The sequence below is a fragment of the Camelus bactrianus genome, chromosome 10, assembly GCF_048773025.1.
Source record: "Camelus bactrianus isolate YW-2024 breed Bactrian camel chromosome 10, ASM4877302v1, whole genome shotgun sequence".
Lineage (NCBI taxonomy): Eukaryota > Metazoa > Chordata > Mammalia > Artiodactyla > Camelidae > Camelus > Camelus bactrianus.
Genome location: NC_133548.1, coordinates 63,925,502 through 63,946,690, shown reverse-complemented (window position 1 = coordinate 63,946,690; position 21,189 = coordinate 63,925,502). Strand labels below are relative to the sequence as shown.

Genomic DNA, 21,189 nt, shown 5'->3' with positions numbered 1-21,189 from the left:
AAGTCACCCACCCTGCAGCCCTCACCCCAAATTTTGCCTCTAAAAACTACCCCCCCAAAACCATTGGGCAGTTCTGATTTTTCCAGCATGAGCCACTGTTCTCCTTGCTTGTAATCATCCTTCCTCTGCTCCAAGCTCCAATGTTTTGGTTTGTTTGTCCTGACTGTGCGTGGGCACACAAAGCGCTGGTAACAAACCCCCAACCCTGTGAGGCCCACGAAGGGGGTGCATTTTATGAAACCAAGTTTTCAAGGAAACCCTACCCTTCATAAGAGCATTCGCTTTGCCTACCGCCCCCAAAAGAGGATAGACCAGGGCCCTGGCTGCAGAGAGTCCTTGAAAGGTTTTAATAAAGCAAGGGAGCAATATAATGAGATTAATACTTTTAAAAGCTCATTTGTGAGGGGAGGTGAGTATAGAGAAAACGGCATAAGATGGACTTCTGGTGTCCTAGCCATGTTTATTGATACGGGCACTGGTTAATAAGTGTGTTTGGTTGAGGAACTTCAAGCTGTTTGCCTACATATGTAATTCTATCTATGTATACGTGTATGTATATATGTAATTTTATGTATACTTAAGTAAAGTTTTGCTAAGAAAAAAATCATTCTGTTATCAATAAAGAATGAGTTGGAGGGGAAGGTATAGCTCAGTGGTAGAGTGCACGCTTAGCATGCACGAGGTCATGGGTTTGATACTCCAGTTAAATAAAACAATAATAATAAATAAATAAATCTAATTACCTCTCCCCCCAAAAAACAAAAAAAACCAAGCAAACAAAAAAAGAAATGAAGGTAGTTCTTAGTGTGCGATTCACTGTGGGAATACACACACAAACACACACACACACACACACACACACAAATGAGTTGGGTATTAGGGACCAGGATAAGAATAGGAGTGTCTAGTCCAGTTGGAAAGCTCTTGCTATAATTCACATGTGAAACAAAAAGGACTCAACTATGACAGTAGCTGTGAGGAGAGTAAATTAAAATTAAAGAAGAGATTCAGAGAGAGTTGGGAAATCTGTCCCTTTCTCCAGGAGGCCATCTTGGACACCCATGTGCACACATCCAGGGTAGGTTACGTGCCTCTCCTCTGTGCTCTCGTACACATCTTTCAGAACATCATGGGGTTAGTGATCATGACTGTTTCAATCATAAACTCTCCCTAGCACAGAACCAGGCATCTAGTAGTAGTCATCGTCTCAATGAATACTTGTTGAATGAATGAATGAATGTCCTAAATATAAAATTGAAATGATCTTTAGGTACCTCTGTTCCCCACTAGAAAGTGTGTCAGTATCAGGAGAAACTGGCTATGTGAATGTCTTGCTGTGACCTTAAGAAGCCCCATAAGCTTTCAGTGGAAAATACTACACATGGATTAATCAGAATCCTGGTGACAAGCATCAGAAACTCCATCAAATTAGGCTGGCTCTCATCGGTCCAATGTGGACCAGGTGCTCATTCTTGAAACAATGACTGTGGCCAGGGGATGTGGACTCTCTTTAGACCCTTTTCTGGATCTAGGTGATAGAATCAGCCCCATATAAACCTCATCATGGACTAACAGTTGCGGGGGAGGGTAGTTCCTTCAAGGAAGAAAATGAAGTGCTGTTACCTGAAGAAGAGGGAAAGGATAGTGGACAGGCCAAAACAACCTGTCTACTAGCCTGAATTATTATTATTCTAAATAAATTTTAAATCACTTTAGTGGTTTTTTTTAATGGAGGGACTGGGGATTGAACCCAGGACCTCCTCCATGCTAAGCACATGTTCTGCCACTAATCTGTTACCGTCCCCCCTTTCTTGGTAGTTTTTTTTTTTCCTGTATCACCTTAGAACTTTAAACACTCTATGATTTATTTTAATTTAGTAACTATAAACAAATGTTTCTTTGTGTATTTAAAGCCCTCTCAGTTTCCACAAAATATTACCCAGGAAAAACCAGATTGCAGTCGCAAGCCTGAAGACAAGGTCAGGTATACAGAAGGGCTTTTGGCCCCGAGCTTGTGAAAGAGGTGTAGAGGAGAGCTCGAAAATTCAAGGCTCATTTTGTCAAGATGAATGAGGGATCCATGCACAGCAGGTCCAAGAATGACCCATTCGGTTCCAAAACTTAATATAGGACAGGATTCTCTGGGGGCAAGAACCAGGCCAACTGTGGTTCCTAAAAGTCTACCTCGTGCTTTGTTCTTCTCCAGGGAAAGAGCTCATTCTGAGCCTGTCCTACTGTTCTTCACCAGCAACATTTGTTATTTCCTAGGGTCGCCTTGGAACATGTTCTGACTGCCTTGGGTCTCCCCACCAGCACTCTGGCAGCCTGGGGTCCCTCAAATGGGTTGTTATTTTTGGTTGGATCTGAGGTTTCTGTGACTGAACACTGACCTGCCAAGTATACTTTAATTCTTTTTTCCTTGAAGAGAGAAAAGGGCAAAATTCCTCCCAGTATTACGTACTTACCAGGAAGTGGGGAGCAGCCAGGGAGCAGGTGTAACTGGAAAGGCTAACCCATAGGCAAAAAGGTGGAGATGATTTCCTTTGCCAGGTGCTTTTTTTTTTTTAACTGAAGTACTGTTGATTTAAAAATATGGAATCCTCACAAATTTACCTGTCATTCTTGCGCAGGAGCCATGCTCATCTCTGTATTGTTCCAGCTTTAGTATATGTGCTGCTGAAGCAAATACAGGTACAATTTTTTAACTGTGTATAATTAGGCAGATGAGTATGGAGTGAATGTTAGTTTGAAAATATTAGATAATGAGTAAGTTCAACAACCATCCACAAGTTTTTGTTCATTGCCGTATGAAATCTTTGATAGAAAAATAAAACTAACACCAACTTATAAGGTTGTTTCCTTTTATTAAAGTGCAAAATCTTATCACCCCTAAACAATACTGTTATGAATAGTCAGTATGAGAATTTATTACATTTAGTTTAGGCTTTTACTCTTACTCTTTTACTCAAATTCCTCCTTTACTCTTACTTGACTGAACAGGTAAGGCAAGAATTTTGGATACTCAGTAAAAGTACACAGTGAAATTCCAGTTAAAGTCAGAAATGTCTGTAATATATTTAAAATATCTGTAGGGCTTACTTCTGCATTTTCCTTTTTAAACTACTCTTTCATAAAATAGAGTTTATTTGCAGTCGCACGTTAAAGTTATAGAATACAAGGCTTACACAAAAGAAAATTATTTTGACATTGCAATAAACGTTAACATCACACAGTGCAATGCTTGGTACATATGAGGTGTTTAATAACTATTTGTGAAATAAATGAATAGATGAGTGAATGAATGAACAACCACTATTGATTTTACATTTCATGAGGCACTTATGAAATAATTCACTTTCTTCATTCATGAAGTTTATGCAAAAGACCTTGGACTATAAAATAATAACTAAGTTAAATAATATAGAACAAGCCGTAGGGTAAAAATGGTAAGTATCATACTGGCTTCCCCAAATCATCTTCAAGTTCAGCAGCACTATCTACCTACCCCCACCTCAAGTTTACTTGGGTCCTTAGTCAAATTACTTAGCACAAATCCTGTACGGTCTCAGGAACTCAACAAACATGTCTGCTCTGGGTTTATTATGGTACCTGCTCCACATCAGAACTTACGTGCGGCCATACTCAAGACAAGACCCAACTCAGGGAGGTAGCCCAACTCTCTACAGATGGAAGGGATTGTGACTGCCCACCCACCCTACCCAGTCCCCCCAAACCCCCATCTTGACCCCACTTCTCACAAGACCCAGGGCACACTTCGCTAAAGAAAATGGAGAGAAGATGCCTTTTCCATAGAGGTCAGGGAATTCTGCTCTGACTAGCAAATTCCCACCGAGCAGCCATTCAGATCACAAAAGTGGTCGGACCAGGTTCCAGCATACTTGTTTGATTCTTCCTGTAAAACAAGTCTAAGGTACTTGAAATATTAAGAAATCCCTGTTAGATTAAAGTAAACAAAATTAGTGACATATAAATGATTTTGGAAAAGTGTGGAAATAGAAGGGTAAATCCATGTTGCTCGCATGACAAGGGAAAAACCGTTCCCAAGCAAATGGGACAGCCACATCAAGCTACTGTGGCCAAATAAAGCACAGCCCAGAAATCATACATGATTCACCAAGGTGAAATCACAGTGAAAATGTTGATAATATTATTTTCCACTGGTCTAAAAAGAACCTTTGGTCTGTATTTACCCTGAGTAATGTTCCGCCTCATTCAACAAACATTTGGTCTTGGGAGAAAGAGAAAGACCAGTGAATAAACACTGCCCTGACTGTCTAACTGCATTGCAGGAACTCCTTCTGTCCTGGCAGCATCACTGCGCTCTGCAAAAAAAAAGGGGGTGGGAGGAGGGGAACTTCTTTGAGCTGACTGTTCAAAGACTTAATTTCCAGGATCATCCAAGACACAGGGAAATAGCAACTCGAGGTCAAAGAAGAGAAATTAGATGTGAATGAGAGCCCCAGTGTCTGGGTGTCTGACCAGCCATTCACAGAGCCCACTGCTCCTCACAGAACAGCCGCTTTGCTTCTTTGGTTCCCTTGAGACTCTCCTGAGCCCATTTCCCCAACCACAGTTTGAGAAAGGGTGATGGGGATTGTTGCTAGAAGATTTTGATATGATGACCCCAGGGTTTGCTGTGTTCCTTTAAAAGAGAAAATACTTCAGTTTTTCTTTATTTTCGTATATTATGCCAGGACTCCTTTTTCATTACCAGTTTGCAGAGCTGTTTCTAAAGTGTTTTCCAAGCAACAGGACTGAGAATTGGTCTATAATGATTTTTGCCAGACTGTATTAGGGTCAGACCTTGTTTGGGCTTCAAAACTTGCAAAAGCTATAACTTTATAATACTTACACTTACTGGATTCCAGTTATGTGCCAGGCATGTGAGGTATATCTGAACGAACAAACACCTCTGCCCTTGTGGGACACGTTAGCCATCACACTCAACCCACCCGTGTGAATTATGGCTTTAGAGAAATTCCAGACCTGAAGAATCCAAAGCTTGACATCAGAAGCTGTGATGAGGTAGGCCCTTAGTAATCCTGCCCATTTGCCTCCTGAAACAACATTTCCTTCTGTCCTTGCCACTTTGTCCTGCTTCTGAATTGATCACGTGTCACCAGAGTAGAAAGTCCTTTTAGGCACCTGTATTTGCAACTTCCTCATACCCATTTGTAATTAGTTAAGTAAGGTGTGTTCATACTATCAAAGAAGGTTTTCGTGTTAAAGAAAAGCAGGTGGGGGGGGTGAGGGTGTAGGCTGCAGACACGAGACTTTCTGCCCAATAGCTTCCACTCTCTCTCTCTTTAGTTATAGAGAAGCAGAATGATAAACCAGAACGAAGCTACTTAGCTCATACACATGTACTCCAAGCAAGCACTGTAATTAAGCCAGATAAAACTAAAGGCAGTTGTCTTAGTAAGGATCTTGTTGGTTGCAATTCAGAATTACAGTGACTTACAAGAGATAGCTTTAGACCAAAACAAAACAAAACAAAAAAACAAAAAATCCCAGGGTTGGGGGACAAAATTTACTATCATGTGGGAAGGGGGACACACTATATAGCTTATAAAAACATGATTTACATAAACATCTATTACATAGGAAAATGGTCACAGTGTATGACTAAGTGAAAAAATGCAGGATACAAAATAGGTGTAATGTGATAGTATTTTTGTTAAAAAAACAAAAAGCCTCTGCATTGTATGCTTCCTATTCCATAAATATTTCAGTTGTAAGACAAAGGCTATGTTAAGAAGATAAACCAGGGGATAGATTTCTTTAAAAGTGAGACTAAAAAGTTTTCTTTTCAAAAAAAATTTGTCCCATCTCAGGCAGCTAAGTAGCTAAGAAAATTTTCCTAATCATTTTGGCTATTTATTTATTCATTCATTCATTCATTCTAATCTTTTGGTCTGTGTGGCTCACAGATACTTTTATCATGACTCTTTGGCCAAATTAGGTTGGAGTGTACAAGTCCTATGACACAAGTTACCCAGCACCCTGCAGCAACTGTCTCTGGCCTGAACGCAGGAAGTTCAAGGATTCCAGGGCCAGGAGCATATAAAAGTAGCCATTGGTTTAAAATTGATAATAGATTTTTACCATTTTAAAGAAGTGTCCTTGTAATCCTGGCTTTCAAAGAGTTTTCATTTTTTTAAAAATGCTTTTTAAATTAAAAAACAAAACAGATGCATCATATTATATAATCATTTAAAAAAATCATCCTCTACATTATTCATTATTATAAGTAATCCTGGCATGAAAAACTCTGTATAAGAATCCAGTTGGGAAGATGTGCAATGGGGCAATGAAGAATGGGTCCTTTTAACCCCAAAAGGACCAGGGCCTGAAAGTGGAGTAAGGACAGAAGCCCTAGCAAGGAAGCAGTGCCATAAGATCAGTCCTGGGAGGAGAGATGGGTGTTACTGGTTGGTCCGGAATGGAGATGCTAATACGGAGCTCCCAGCCCAGGCAGCGAGGCTGAGAATAAATGGGGCGCAGCGAGGGTAGTGGAAGGGGGGATACTTGTTTATTGGGCTGCAGTAGAATGGACGTGAGAACGGAATTCCTTGAGTGTGTGTTTGTGAATTCACACCGGGAGCCCAAGTGCAAACAGGACATCATCTCGAATGAATGAATGAAAGCCAGCATCTCCCACCCATCTGCACCTTTTGTGTGACATCTTAACATATGCGCAAAAAGGTTGATGGTAATTATTTGGGAGAGGTTAAGATTTTAGATTTGTAAGAATAGTAAATGCTTTACCCCAACTCCAGGTAGTTTTTGGTGTTATGTTTCTTGACTAATTGAAGATGTGATTGCTCCAATTTTACCCACTGGCTCATAACCCTGTTTTTGAAGTAGCCTGTGGTGAGAGAGTTCCATAAACATGGTAGTGGCTGGAACCGGCTTGCATGGAGCATCTCTTCTGGTGTGTATTAACTAAATGGAAAATTTTATACTGAATCTGGAAAAGTTTGGATTTTGACTCAAGAGATTATTGAGTATTTCACAGTGTAAATATTTTTGAGTAGGGAAGGGACATATTCAGTCAACAAATCTTTGTTGACCTGACTTATTACATTAAAACTGAGAAATAAACTTGAGAACCGTGAATTTTTAAAACCGAGGAAGTTTTAAGATGAGTTTAAGAGGAAGGAGAACGAAAGATGTAGAGCCAGAATACTAGGGAAAAGAAACTTTTAAGTGGAGAGGGTAAGTAAATCACAACATTTATGCATAAAATGAAAAATCTGAAAAATCCAAAAAATAGAGTAATAAATGCAAAGAATTAGTACAAACATTTTTAATAGAATTATTCGGTTATAGCTTAGTAAATAAGAAATTATATATTAAGCGAGATAACAAATGTATATATTATACAGTGTGATTTCAAACATGTAAAATAATACATGCATAGGAAAAAAGAATAAAAATATATCAGTGTGTTACCAGTGGTTGTTTATGGGAATTGAATTACAGATGGCGTTCTTCCCTTTATTTTGCTTTATTTTTCAATTTTCTATACAGTACCTATATTACTTTTGACAATTGGGGAATAGGAAGGTTGTTTTTTTGTTTTTGTTTTTTTTTTCTCTCCTTCTTAACCTCAATAGACCCATAGTATTATAGTGTTTGTAAAATGCTACCCACACCCTTAAAATCTCTTCATAAACTTTTCATCTGTTCTTCATTTATTAACCTTTACCTATACCTGGATTTTTTTTAATGGGTGAACATAATTATACTGTAGTGAAAGGTTAACATTTATAAGGTTTACCTTGAAGACTCCAATAGCAGGCCTGTGTTTTAGCATATTTGACATATTTAATAAAATAAGCTGAATTTGAAGCCCAATGTATTCCAACTGTGACAATTAAAAATAAATATAATATTTTCCATCATTGTTTTCAGGTGCTTAGTGAATTTTACCAATAGCCTTTCACTGTTTCAGATTAATTTATAGATAGGAACTAATACCAATAACAGGAATTACAGACTAACATACATTTTCTTTTAACACATCTAAACTGTGAAACAAGCTTGGGTTTCTTCTCTGTTTTACAGACATCAGGAGAAAGAGGTTATCTTCTCAATGGAAAAGTTGTTGATTTTATCCTAGAATAAACAAATACATGAATAAATAAATACATTTTTACTTTGGGGAAATCCTCTTTAATCCCAACTCCATTTTAATCTAATGTTCCCAACAGTGCTTCATGGTAGAACAGAATGTAAAAGCTATGCCCACGTGATTCAAGCAACTGGAGAAACCGCTACTCAGTCTTCTAGACCTTCATTACTCGGAGTATAGCATCCGGATAAGCAGCACTGGACCACCTGGGGGCTGGCTGGAAATGTACAATCTCAGACCTACTCTATCAGAATCTTCTTTTTGATAAAATATCTGTGTGATTTATAGGCACCTTAAAGCTTGAGGCGTTATGGGCTAGACAACTTAATTACATTATTATTTTGTTATATGCCACAGAATAAGAAGGAAATGATGCAAGTAAATGAATAAAACCTGTTGGTATAATGAAAGCAGGAGATGTTTCACAGTGTTTAAGAATTTAGAACTACAATTAGATGATCACGATTCTAAATTTAAATTTTAAACGATGTGTATTGAATGTTGGAAGAGTCACAACTACAACGATCATGTTGTTCATGAGAAAAGGGGAACAAAGCACAAGGTCATAAGAAAAAGACCATACTGAGGACTAACTGAATTATCTATGCAAAGTACACTTTACAAATCTCTCTTGGAAAGCATTGGTTCCAATGTGTATATATGTGCAACTTTTCATAATTCACACACTGAAGCCAATAGGTTCCCTTGCTTTTCCCTCTACTGTTTGCATTCTGTTTAATTTAGCCATTCAAGTAGGGAAAAGCACATTCTTTGGTGGAGGGGGAGATTTATGTGGGTTAGCAGCAAGAAAATCTGAACATACAGTCTGCATTCACCATGCGTATGTTTCCTGTTTCATCATTCATTGGTCATTCTTGTGACTAATAGAGATTGAACACCTACAGTGCCAGGCATGGTGCTAAGTGCCAGACACACAGAAGTGAGTTCAAGAGACACTGGTCCTGCCTTCATGGGGCTTCTGGTAGTGTACGAATTACTACTGACCCATTGTTGAAACTTATCTGTGGATTCTGTTCATCTGTTATATTTCTGTGCCTTATATCTACCTTTTTGCATTGATGAAGAGAAACATCTAATTCTTAGTTATCAGTTATCTCCTGATTCATATGGATTCATCAGCTGTGGTTTTTGTAGCAGATAGTAGCAGTCTGCATGGCAAAATGCAGCTGTTACCTTACAGAGGTGAAGCTAAAACATACAACAATAACAGTTACACACTGTAATGTGGAAGGGCTTGACCTGGGCTGCCAGGACAGTAGTGAGGATGAGTATCAATGAGTAGGGGCCGTGAGCAAGTCTCTCCTGAATTGTGTGGATGAAAATCAAACTATGGTGAAAATCAAACACACACGTTGTATCATACATCCCACATTGATAAACTGGGTAATCTATTGCATTTCTGTGTCTTCAAAAGAAGGTAATGTGCCTTTCAAGTCTTACAATATGGCATTTTTAGAAAAGCATCGTTAAAATAAATGTGTAAGTGGGGGAGTATAGCTCGGGGTAGAGTGTGAGCTTAGCGCACACGAGGTCCTGGGTTCAATCCCCGCTACCTCCATTAAAAATTAAAAAATAAATCCAATTACCTCTCCCCCCAAAAAATACATTACAAAAATAAATTGCTTTGTGAGTTTTCTTGGAGTGATGGATGGATTTGCCCACTATAGTAGGGACCTGACAAATTGGGTGGAAAGTTAAAATTAACAGCCCCCGCCATGGGCAAGTGTCCCAGACTTGGGTGGAATCAACCACGACTTCAGGGCATTGATACCTCTGCAGATTTTGCATGTGGCTGCCTCCCAGATTCCCAGCGCTGCCTTCCCAGCGCCCTGGCATCTGTGTCTGTTTAATTAACTACCATCCACAACTTGCTCCACCCTTGTTGTCCAACGAGTTGATTCTCTGCCAAGGTGGCCCAGAGGCTAAGGCGCGGTCTTGGAAGTCACATGGACATGGGTTTCTACTTCTGGCCTCACTACGTCTTAGTTAGACACAGGATCTTGCACAATGTAATGTTTCTATGCCTCAGTTTTCTCACCTGGCAAACAGAGATTAAAACCCTCATCTCGCGTGACCGTGGGGATGACATAAGTGCATGAAACACTCACTGCCACGTGTGGCACGTGATAAATGGGGACTACAACTACTTTATGACTATTATTAAACCCAGGTCGCCATTACTGGTCTTTTTTGCTAAGGAATTCCCTCAAGTAACAACTTCTGGTTTGTCACCTCGTGTCTCAGTCTTTAGTGCCTAGACTTCCCCTGACTGAATCCATATTCCAGAAGCTGCCTCCTTGGGGACGCCCCTCCTTTGTGGCACTTGGGCTGAGCCCTCACCCGTCTCCAGGTTCACCAGACACCCCAGCTCCTGCGCACTGTTTGGTTCACAGAGGCAGCAGTGCCTAGTGATGTCCACTCACTAGCTGACTGACTCTGGGTAAATTATTCAACATTTGTGTGCCTCAGTTTTCTCATCTGTGACATGAATTGTACCAGTGTCATGTGACTGTTGTAAAGATTAAATAGATTTATCTATGAAGAATCCAGGGTAAGAAGTGCTATCTAGCATTTGCCGTTATGATTCCGACCTTGGTTAAGGGTCCCCCAGCTTGGCGCTCACCTGCTTCTCTCTCCTCAACCCCGGGGTCCCTCCCAACTGCAGAGCTATTTTCAGGACTTGTATACCTAACTGCATGTCCCTACACTGTCTGGACACTGCCTTTGTTTCCACGTCAGAACCCCTGCCTTCCCCACATCCTGCCACTAATGCTGCTAGCAGACGCTGGCTGCGACAGACATATTTCAGAATGAGTCATATTTTTTCCCCGAACATAATATCTGTGAGGAATAGTCTACTGGGGCCAGCCTGGTGGCCTCCTACCTAAAATAGGGTAAAACTAATGGAGCCAAGCATTTTTCTTCCTTAATTCCGTCATCTCCCTGTCCTCATTTCCACTAGTAAACACAGATCAGCCATCAGCCAAAAGGACAGTGCATGGTTCCTCCCCACTGAGCCTGACTGTGTGCTGTTAAGCCTTAGGTGGATAAAATGGGAAAGGAAAGAGTAAGGGGTAAACTCAAATGTATGAACTTCTATTGTATCCATGGGGACATAACATTGGTTAACTGAACTGTTACTGTTTAATAACTGTTTCCACAATGAGGCAATGTGGCTAAATTCAAAATAACCTGAGAGAAGCAAGTCCAAAGAAGATTGCATTTTGATTGGGAACTTTAAATAAAGTGTACGCCGCTAGTTTATAAACTGCTCCGCACCCTCCATGCTGGGAGTGGAAGTCAAGGGTATCGGGGTCTTACGTCTCAGCCCTCCGTGCCTCGAATAGTAGTTGGCTTGTGGCAGTAAATTGTTTCTGCTCGGCAGTCCTGGCTTCAAGCCTCCCACGGGGAGATTCCTTTTAATGCTCCAAATCCCTTCCAGGGCCACTGTCAACATTTGCAAAAGCAAGATGATGATTATTAGCTTTTTCTCTTTTTAGGACAAAGTGTTTTTTGTTTGTTTGTTTTTTCTATTTTATATATATATATATCTTTTTATTGAAGAACGGTCAGTTTACAATGTTGTGTCAATTTCTGGTGAACAGCACAATGCTTCAGTCATACATGAACATACATATATTTGTTTTCATATTCTTCTTCACCATAAGTTACTACAAGATATTGAATATACTTCCCTGTGCTGTACAGTATGAACTTGTTGTTTATCTATTTTATATATAGTAGTTAGTATCTGCAAATCTCGAACTCCCAATTTTTCCCATCCCACCCCCTTCTCCCCCAGTACCATACGTTTGTTTTCTATGTAGGACAAAGTGTTTTTTAAAGCATTTACTTGGTGATTATTTTTTTCAGTCATTTGGGTGGAGGTTTCTTTGGTTTGATTAATCAAACAACCCAAGGTCTTTATCATTTGTTTAATCTGTAATTCCAGTTCATTCATTCAATTATCCCCTATGTAACTAAACCTCTACAGTGCTGTTAGATAATTTAACCTGTGCCAAAAGAAACAGATGAAAAATCAATAAAGAAATAAAAATAGTGATCAGGAACAAACAAATATAGCTAATATACAGACTTCATTCAGTTGATCATTATCTGATTCTGATTTAATTCCCAGAAGCACAAATATTTCCAAAGATGACATATCCCAAGTTACCAGATTAATTCATCCAATAGATCCAACAATTTTCTAAAACTAATCTAGATACTGAAAGAGACATAAACTCACTGGAAAACATCACAGCACAATATTTGTAACATGATCTCTCTGCATTATTCAAAGCAAACTATAGTCCGGAATTCCAACACCATCAATAAGCATTGGTATAGTACTGTTTTGCACTGAGTTTTCCTCTATATCGTAAAACCACTTGTTTTGGCTTTGAGAGTCAGTTAACAAGCATTTGGTGAAAATCTACTGCGCAGAAAACTGTGACCCAAGTCAAGTGAAGAAGTGAATTCAGGTGCGTGTCATAAGTTGTTTTCCCCATTTCTGAATCTGCAAATTTCAATGCCCAATATTTTCCACGGATCCAAGGCTGCCCACAGGCATACACCCAGCCATTTGATCCCTTCCCAAAGGAGTCCGTACCATGGAACAAGTAAGCGTGCAGCCTTTGGCTTCAGAGGAAAGCTGGGTTTCAGTCTCTGCTCCACCACCTACCAAATGTATGACTTTGGGCAAGTGGTTTAACCCACTGTGTCTCAGTTTCCTCATCTTTCAAATGGGGATGACAATAATATCTACCTTGAAGGATTATTATGGGATTTGGATGAAATGGATATAAATGCTTTATACTCAATAAATGGTAGCTATTATTTTTATAGGGACAGTGATTTTCCTGTCCAAGCATAGACTGAGATTCCATTTCCAGAGGCACAGTCACTGAGCTGACTCACCCAGCTGAATGTCAGTCCTTCCCTTTCCTTCCCTGCCCCTCAATGGAGTGGCTGAAGCTATCTGTCAAGATCAGTTTCTTCCCTCTTCAGAAACCTTCAGCGCAAACTCCACAATCACCTTCTGTCAAGACCTTACAAAGTTGAAGCTGTGTCTTATGTCTAACCTAAATCTTCCCCCACCGATCAAGCCAGTTTCCTCTTCTTCCTCATCTAGAGATAGAAAAGAGCTGCTCCTTTTTCTCAGATAATCAGTTCTCAGATGGAAGAGCCCACAAACATTTATTCAGTACCCCTGTGACACCCTGAAAGAGACTAAGGAAATAGATTTGTTCACGTTGTGGGAAGATCTGGTAAATGGGAAACAGTTAAAAATCCAGAGGGAGGACTCTAGAAAACCCACAACAAATTAGACAGAACTGTGCTAGTCTAATCTAGCTGTGCTCTCTTAGATATAATCACAGGGCTAGCTGGACATTCACAGCTTAATAGAGAAAATACCTGAAACGTAAATGCACATGCTCAGAAATGCCTGGGGAAAAACCCTCGGAGCAAAACAGAGACATGCATAAATATTTACAGTACTCAGGGATAGAGGCTGCTAGAAAAACAGCATGACTTTGATTTGATACGATGTTTGGATGAAGAAGTTATGGAAGGTGACATATTTAACTGGAGGAAAAGAGGTCCAGGAAGAAGCAGGAACACCCTTTGAAGCAGCGGCTTCTTTAAAGAGAAATCCAACTCCTTCAGCTTTGGGCAAATGCAGTCCAGCAGGAGGAAGAAAGACAAACTGGGGAGGAGGGGGTTTCACGGTCAGAGAGACCTCAGTCAGTGCTGGCAGCTCAACCTGAGAAAGCAAAGGGCAGCAGCTAAGAGAAAGGAATTCAGTCCTTCCTCGAAGCTCAGAATCTTCCAGAGATTCTTCTCTCTCTCCCCTTCTCGTGTCTTCACACTCCTCCCACTCAGAAACCTTTTTAGGTGTGTCCTTATCCTGAATTTTAAAGTTACTGAACTATGACTTTTTGCCAAATATTTGAGCCAGTGGGATCTGGCCTGGTCTATCAAAGAAGGTAAACTTGCCCTTTAAAAATATTTTTGTTCCCTTCAGTTGTCTCCAGACTGTGAATAAGGAACATTGGAGCTTGAAAAGCCTGTTTAGAGACATGCTGCCTGTGCTTCCTTTGTGTGGACATGGTCAGAGGAGGAAAATGTTAAGTAATTTAAATTTATGTTTGGTGACTTCTAGGCTCTGTAATTACGTCTTTTGTTGTTGCTTTTTTTTTTTTTTTTTTTTTTGTAATTATCTTTACATGCCTTTGGTGTCTGGTAAGTTCCTTGTATATTGTAGGTACACAAAACATTTTTATTGAATGAACTAATGAATAGCAAACATGTCCACACTTGGTGAGCAACATTTTACATTTCCTAAATTTGTACTAAACATAAGAAACAAACCAGACACAAAGTTAAGTTACCGCGCATTCAGGCACATAGAGACACACGTGAATGGACGTGGTAGTACGTGATTGAGATTCACTGGGAAAGGGAGGGTTGTACAAGAGAAAAGTAATAAGCTTCATTCATCACGTTTTTTATGACTACTGTCACCTCAGCAGGTTGTAGCCAGAAAAAAACAAAAGCCCTTGCAGTTTGATAATTTAGTAGACTTCTTTATTTCCTCACAGCCCTCTATAGAAGTTTTTATAAATGTGGAAAATAGCTTTAAAATAACTGGAAAAATGAATTCAGTACTCCTACAGTGCATGCCCCATAAGCCTACTTTTTCTTTTTTAAAAGTTGTAAGGAGGGGGGAAATCTTCAGGGAATCACTGAGAATATATGAATTATGATGTTAGCTAAATTCTTACATATCCAGGACGTTCCATGAGGGGCCCATATTTCATTTACATTGGACAGAAGATCCGATCAGAAAATTGCTTTTCTTTTTTTTTCAGGAGGGTGAGACCCTGTAGATCTTGGCCCCTGTGCTCATCTGATAGGAATGTATTCTTCTGAATGTTAGCTTCTGAAACCTGTTTTACCTCGAGTTTAAACCTAAACTTGGAGAAGATCATGACCACTTTGTTTTTACTGAAGAGAATATTATTTCCTACCAATACAGTTTCAAATCTTTTTTCCTCTAAGAAAACATAATCTTATGTTTTAAAGTAGAACCCGATGGCTAAGAGCAAAAACATCAGCTTCTGACAAGCCTGCATTCAAGTCTCACTTATTCCTCTCTGTGACAATGGGCAGGGCACTGCACCTCCCCCGAGCCTCAGCTTCCAGATCTGCAAAATGGGAACAATGAGAGCATAGGGTTGTTGCAAAGATTAAGAGAGATAATTTGGAAAACTTTCACATCCAGGAGACACACTGTGAGTGAGGGCTAATATAATAATAAGTGATAAACAATTATATTATTAATGAATAATTATTACCAAAATTAAAATAATTATTATAACAATTAATTAATAATAATCACCACCAGAGACACCCTTCACCTACCCCTACCCATCACCCGAGCATCCAATGCTTCTTACTGAGTCCATCTATCTCCACGTCAGGAGCCTGGAAGGACCCAAAGCCCTCACTAGATCAGTCACAAGCTAAATATGTTAGAATCTAAGTTGCTTAACTTCAGGACAAATCCTCCTCTTAACAGATAACACAAATTCTTCTGTAAGTTCACCCACACTTTACTTTGTGATCCAGTGTTTAGTTGCTTTATCGATGGTGGAGGAAAAATATAGTCTGGACGCTGATTAAACACTCACATTTACCAATCAGATTGTCGTGTGAGTGTGTACAGCTGACTGTTTAAAACTTCAAACAGTAAGTTACAAGGATGTAATTGTACTGCATGGGGAATATAGTCAACATTTTATAACTTTATACAAAGTACAATCTATAAAAATATTGACTCACTATGTTGTACACCTGAGACTAATATAATATTGTAAATTGACTATACTTCAATTAAAAAAAAAGAGAAAAGAACAAAAAAAATCAAACAAACCCAACTAATACATACATAGCTACACAGATATACTTGGATACGTGCATTTACTTTGGGGTCTCTAGAATTTAGATAGACTTGGGTATATCTAGGGAACAGTATGTACTGTTTAAAGTCATAAATTCAAATATATATAAAAATATATGGAGTGAGAGGGGTGGGGGAGGGAGGGAGGGAGAGGGAGAGAACACGAGCAAGCAAGCTAGCCAGGAAGGTAATATACGTAAGTTAAGCAGACCGGAAGTAAGAAATAATTGACTTTCCCAGTTTTGTTTTTCTTTTTTTCCATTTTTATTGTAGGCATGAATGCCACAGAAATGCTTTTTTTTCTTTTCTACCATGAGAAGAGAAAGTCTGCAGTGGGTGTATGAGCATAAATAACTTGTGATTTGCCCCACTTAACTAGGGAACTTGGGGTGTAATGATTAACAGTGGCATGAGAAGGGCAGGGTAACCCACCTCCAGCCACTGCTGCCAGGTGTGACTGGCAGCTCTGCTGTTACAGCTTTCTCCTCCCTCCTCCTTCTTCATCCACAATAATACAGAAATCTGGATTTGTATGTAAAAGTTCCTGATTTTTAAAATGTTGACAAATGGTTCATATATTTAAAAAATCCAATGCTGAACCATCTGTTTGTACGCTTGCAAAATAAACCTCGCATGTGGGTGAACAGTTTGGGATCCTGGGCCAAACTAAGAGACTCCCAACAGCCTAACTGGATGTGGGACATAGTGATCTGGAGTGGGTATGGAGGATGGCTCTTTGGTTTGGACTTGCTCATGAGGCCATGTCATTCACTGGGATGGGTGAAACACGGGAAGAAGCAAGCGGGGAAGAGGTGTAAGTTTTGTTTTGGACATGTTGATTCTGAGTACTTATGGGACATCCAGGAAGGACAGCTTAGCCTGGAGACACAGATTTCAGACACATCATAGTGAGATAGTAGTGGAAACCATGGGACCAGCTGAAGTGATCCAGGGAGAGTTAATGGAACAAGATTAGAAGAATGTGGGTAACACCCTCCTAAATATCAATATTTGAAGATGGGAATAAGTAACAAGAGTTCTTAAAGGAGGATGAGAAGCAATATCCAGAGAAGTAAGAAGACAATGAGGACATGTTGGTATCAGGGTATCTGAGGAAGGAATGAGGTTTAAGGAGACAGTGCTGCAAAAATCTCAAGCCAGTCAAGGACAGAACAGTGTCCACTAGATGGAGCCATAACACGTCACCAGAGACACTGTAGTGAGTAGAAAGTCAGTGGAGCCGGGGAAGGTATAGCTCAGTGGTAAACTGCATGCGTAGCATGCATGAGATCCTGGGTTCAATCCCCAGCACCTCCATTGAAAAAAAAAAGAAGTCAATGGGACTTGGGGTCAGACCTGAATTTGGAATCTGGTATTGCTACTTACTTAGTGCATAATCTTGAACAGTTACAAATATCTCAAAATCTCAGTTTACTCATCTGTAAAGTGGGAATCATAATTCCTATAGCACAAGGCTTGTATGAGAATTTGTGGTAAGCAAAATAAAGCCCCTGTCTTCGGGGAGCTTATGTTCTAGTAAGAGAGACAGTCAATAAGCAAGTATACTTACATAAAATATATAAGCATACTTAAGTATACTTAAATAAATATATATAAGCAAGTATACTTAAATAAATATATAACTGCAGGTTGTGACAGAAAAAAGCAGAAAGAAGTCGTATAAGGGATTAGAGAGTAAGCTGGGGTGTAGTTTCTGTTTTAACCTGGTGGCGAGGTTATCTCTGAGAAGGTAACATTTGAACTGAAAGTTCTTTCAAAGAGGGAGGAAGACATCTGATGGTCTGGGTAAAGTGTAGAGGTCTGCAGGAATGGGTCTGGCATGTTCCAGAATTTCAAGAAAGCCTGGGTGGCTAATGTGAAGAGGAAAAGTACAGGAGATAAGTTCAGAGAGGTGAGCAGGCCACACAAGGAAACTGAAATTTAGCCTAAGAATGCTAAGAAACCATTGGAGAGCTTGCAGCATGGAGATGCTGTGCAATGATTTATGTTTGTAAGAGATCCCTCTGGTTTCTGTGTAGAGAACGGACTATGGAAACTGTCATAGGAGTCTACTGCTGAGCCTGCAAGAGATGGGGGCTTAGCCCAGGTTGCAGTAGGGGAAATTTAAGATATATTTCAAATGTAGAATCAGCAGGATTCACTGATGGACTGGGCATGGAGAAAGGATTTGCCTTCTAGTTGTTTGGTCTATTCAGCTGTGTGAATGGTGGTACCATTTCTTGAGATGGGGAAGACCTGTTGAAGAGTGGGATTTTAAAAGTTGGAATATAGAGTAAGAGTTCTGTTCTGGACATGTTAAGTTTAAGAGGCCTTTAGACATCAGTAGGCTTTGGGGATTTTTGAGGGGAAAAGTCCAGAGATATAAATTTTGGAGTCAGTAGCACAATAGGGCTAGATGTGATCACCCACGGAGTGCAGACAGAGAAAAAGGCCTGGAGCTGAATCCTCCACATTTTAGAGGGCAGGAGGAAGGAGAGTCAGCAAAGATGATAGAGAAAGAGTGATAAGAGTGAAACCAGGAGATTGGAGCACGGTGACCCAGAGACTAAGTTGAGAAAGTGTTTTCTAGAGGGAAGCAGTAAACAATTGTGTTAGACGCAGCAGAGAAGTTGAGTTTGTGGATTGGATTTGACCTTCAAGAACCTTGGATTTGACCTTCCAGAGAAGGGTCATTTGCAATCTGGGAAAGAACAATTTTCCTGCACTCATGGAAACAAAAATCTAGTTGGACATGGAAGGAACCAAAATGTCCATCGACAAATGACTGGATGAAGAAGTGATATATTTATACAATGGAATACAACTCAGCCATAAAAAGGAATAAAATAATGCCATTCGCAGCAACATGGATGGACCTAGAGATCGTCATTCTAAGTTATTAAGCCAGAAAGAGAAAGAAAAATACCATATGATATCACTCATATGTGGACTCTAAAAAGAAAAAGTACACTATGAACTCATCTATGAAACAGAAACAGACTCGCAGACATAGTAAACAATCTTATGGTTACTGGGGAAAGGGAGTGGGAAGGGATAAATTTGGGAGTTTGAGACTTACAAATGTTAGCCACTATATATAAAAATAGATTTTAAAAAGGTTTCTTCTGTATAGCACAGAGAACTATGTTCAATATCTTGTAATAACATTTAATAAAAAGTATGAAAATGAACATATGTATGTATATGTATGACGGGGACATTGTGTTGTACACCAGAAATTGACATATTATAATTGACTGTACTTCAATTAAAATAAATAAATAAATAAAAAGTCTAATTGGGATTGGTGAGGGGGCGACCGATAAGTAAAGGAGTGGAGACAATGGGTCAAAAGTTCTTTCTTCTACCATCTGAGAATACCTGCTTTAGAAGTGATATAAGCCCCTAAAATTTTATGCAGAATTCTGGATGTATGTGACAAGCTGTGTATTTTGGCCAAGGACATGGGGCTTCCAGCCATTAAAAAAAGACGGAGAAGAAAAGAAAGAGAAAAAAATATATAGCAGGTTTCTGTTTTTCATAGACCTTTTTAAAATTGAATCTTACAGAGTCAATTCTCTTGAAAGATTTTTTTTAGGCTAATATAGCACCTCTGTGCGACCTCTGGTGGATATTATAAAAGGCATTCTCCATTTTACAGGAAAAATATTTGAAAAGATTGCCTAGAAAAATAAATTTTCCTAAACTGAATGATTTTTCCTAATCACTTATACTGTCTCATGATCAAATGTATCCAGTAAGAATAACATCCAACTAGTGTATAAATCAGCTTTTATGCAGTCTCCAAAAACAATGAAGGTAATCCAACACAGAATAGCATAGACTTAATTTTTTTTTTTAACCACCAGGGAAATAGTACATGTAGGTTAGGTGTCAGAGAAACAATTTAGTAGGTCATTCTGCATCTATCCATAGCATTCAAACTCTAAGACTTTAAACTTTCCCTCAAGAAACTGTGTGAAAAAAATTAGCCATCTCATTGGTCTTTCTTCCCACAAGAATGTGCAGTACAAGAAGGCCTAAAAAAGTGTTTCTATGCTGGTTTTAAAATGTAAAGTGGGAAGATACATCATGGAGTCTGAAAAGATGCACCCCTGGGCCTAGGGCATCTGCTCTTAGGAATCCTTAGTGAATTTGGGTCCCACCTGCCTGTTGTTCAAGAAATGCCTCAGAAAATGTCAAGTTCTCTGCATGTAGGAGTCATGTCTTACGATTCTTTTATTTCCTCAAGCAACTATTGGAACCCAAGAGGGTTGCAATTGAAACCTGATGATTTGAAAAGCATGAAATATGCACCTAGGACTCACTGAATAGGATCTATGAAAGTGAGGGGCTCCAGCAGTTCAAAATAACATCGGCGAGGTTGGCTGAGAGTGTATCTTTTTTCAAATGAAACATCAGTGAGAGTTACCAATGCGCAGACCATGTAACTCATATACTATCTCTATGTAGGATAAAATCCTTGGATGGTTTGACCTATTTAAATGACTTAAGTTCTTCTGGGTCAGTGATTTGCAACATGGGGTCCCTGGACCAGTATCGTCCATATCAGCTGGGGTGGGGAGGATATAGCTCAAGTGGCAGAGCGCATGCTTGGCATGCACAAGGTCCTGGGTTCAATCCCCAGTACCTCCTCTAAAATAATAAATAAATAAATGAACCTAGTTACCCTCACCCCTCCCCAAAAAAGAAAGAAATGAAAACTTTAAAAAAAAAATCACCTGGAAACTTGGTAGAAATGCAAATTCTTGGGCCCCATTTCAGACCTACTGAGTCAGTTACTCCATGGATGGGGCCCAGGTATCTGCTTTTACCAGGCAGTTCTGATGTAGTCTAACTTTGGGAACCACTGTTATTGGTCATACTTATACTGATAAAGATTGAAGATGTTATTGTGCTTTTCTGGTCACTTGGAAGAAATTCTACTCGTTAAAAAATAGAAATAACTCCACCAGAAGTGCAGGATAGCAGTGTAGATACTGATACCCAGCTCATTTTTTTTCTAAAAACAACAATTTATTTG

General features: G+C 39.4%; 1 protein-coding gene and 1 pseudogene across 2 annotated transcripts in view; both read right to left on the bottom strand.

The window, feature by feature from the left end:
- Positions 1-2,585: 2,585 nt before the first annotated feature.
- On the bottom strand, positions 2,586-2,685 carry LOC123613824 (U6 spliceosomal RNA; annotated as a pseudogene).
- Positions 2,686-7,315: 4,630 nt separating this feature from the next.
- C10H11orf97 (chromosome 10 C11orf97 homolog) overlaps positions 7,316-21,189 on the bottom strand; it is a 29,918-nt gene continuing 16,044 nt past the window's right edge. Inside the window, exons 5-6 of one of the 2 annotated variants that reach the window (XM_074372887.1) lie at positions 11,459-11,626; positions 7,316-8,142 (exon numbers count right to left, since the gene is read on the bottom strand). In XM_074372887.1, coding sequence (XP_074228988.1) covers positions 8,138-8,142; positions 11,459-11,626 — 173 coding nt within the window. In that variant the 3' untranslated portion in view covers positions 7,316-8,137. The remainder of the gene's footprint in view (positions 8,143-11,458; positions 11,627-21,189) is intronic. The other variant, XM_074372888.1, reaches the window with a different exon arrangement.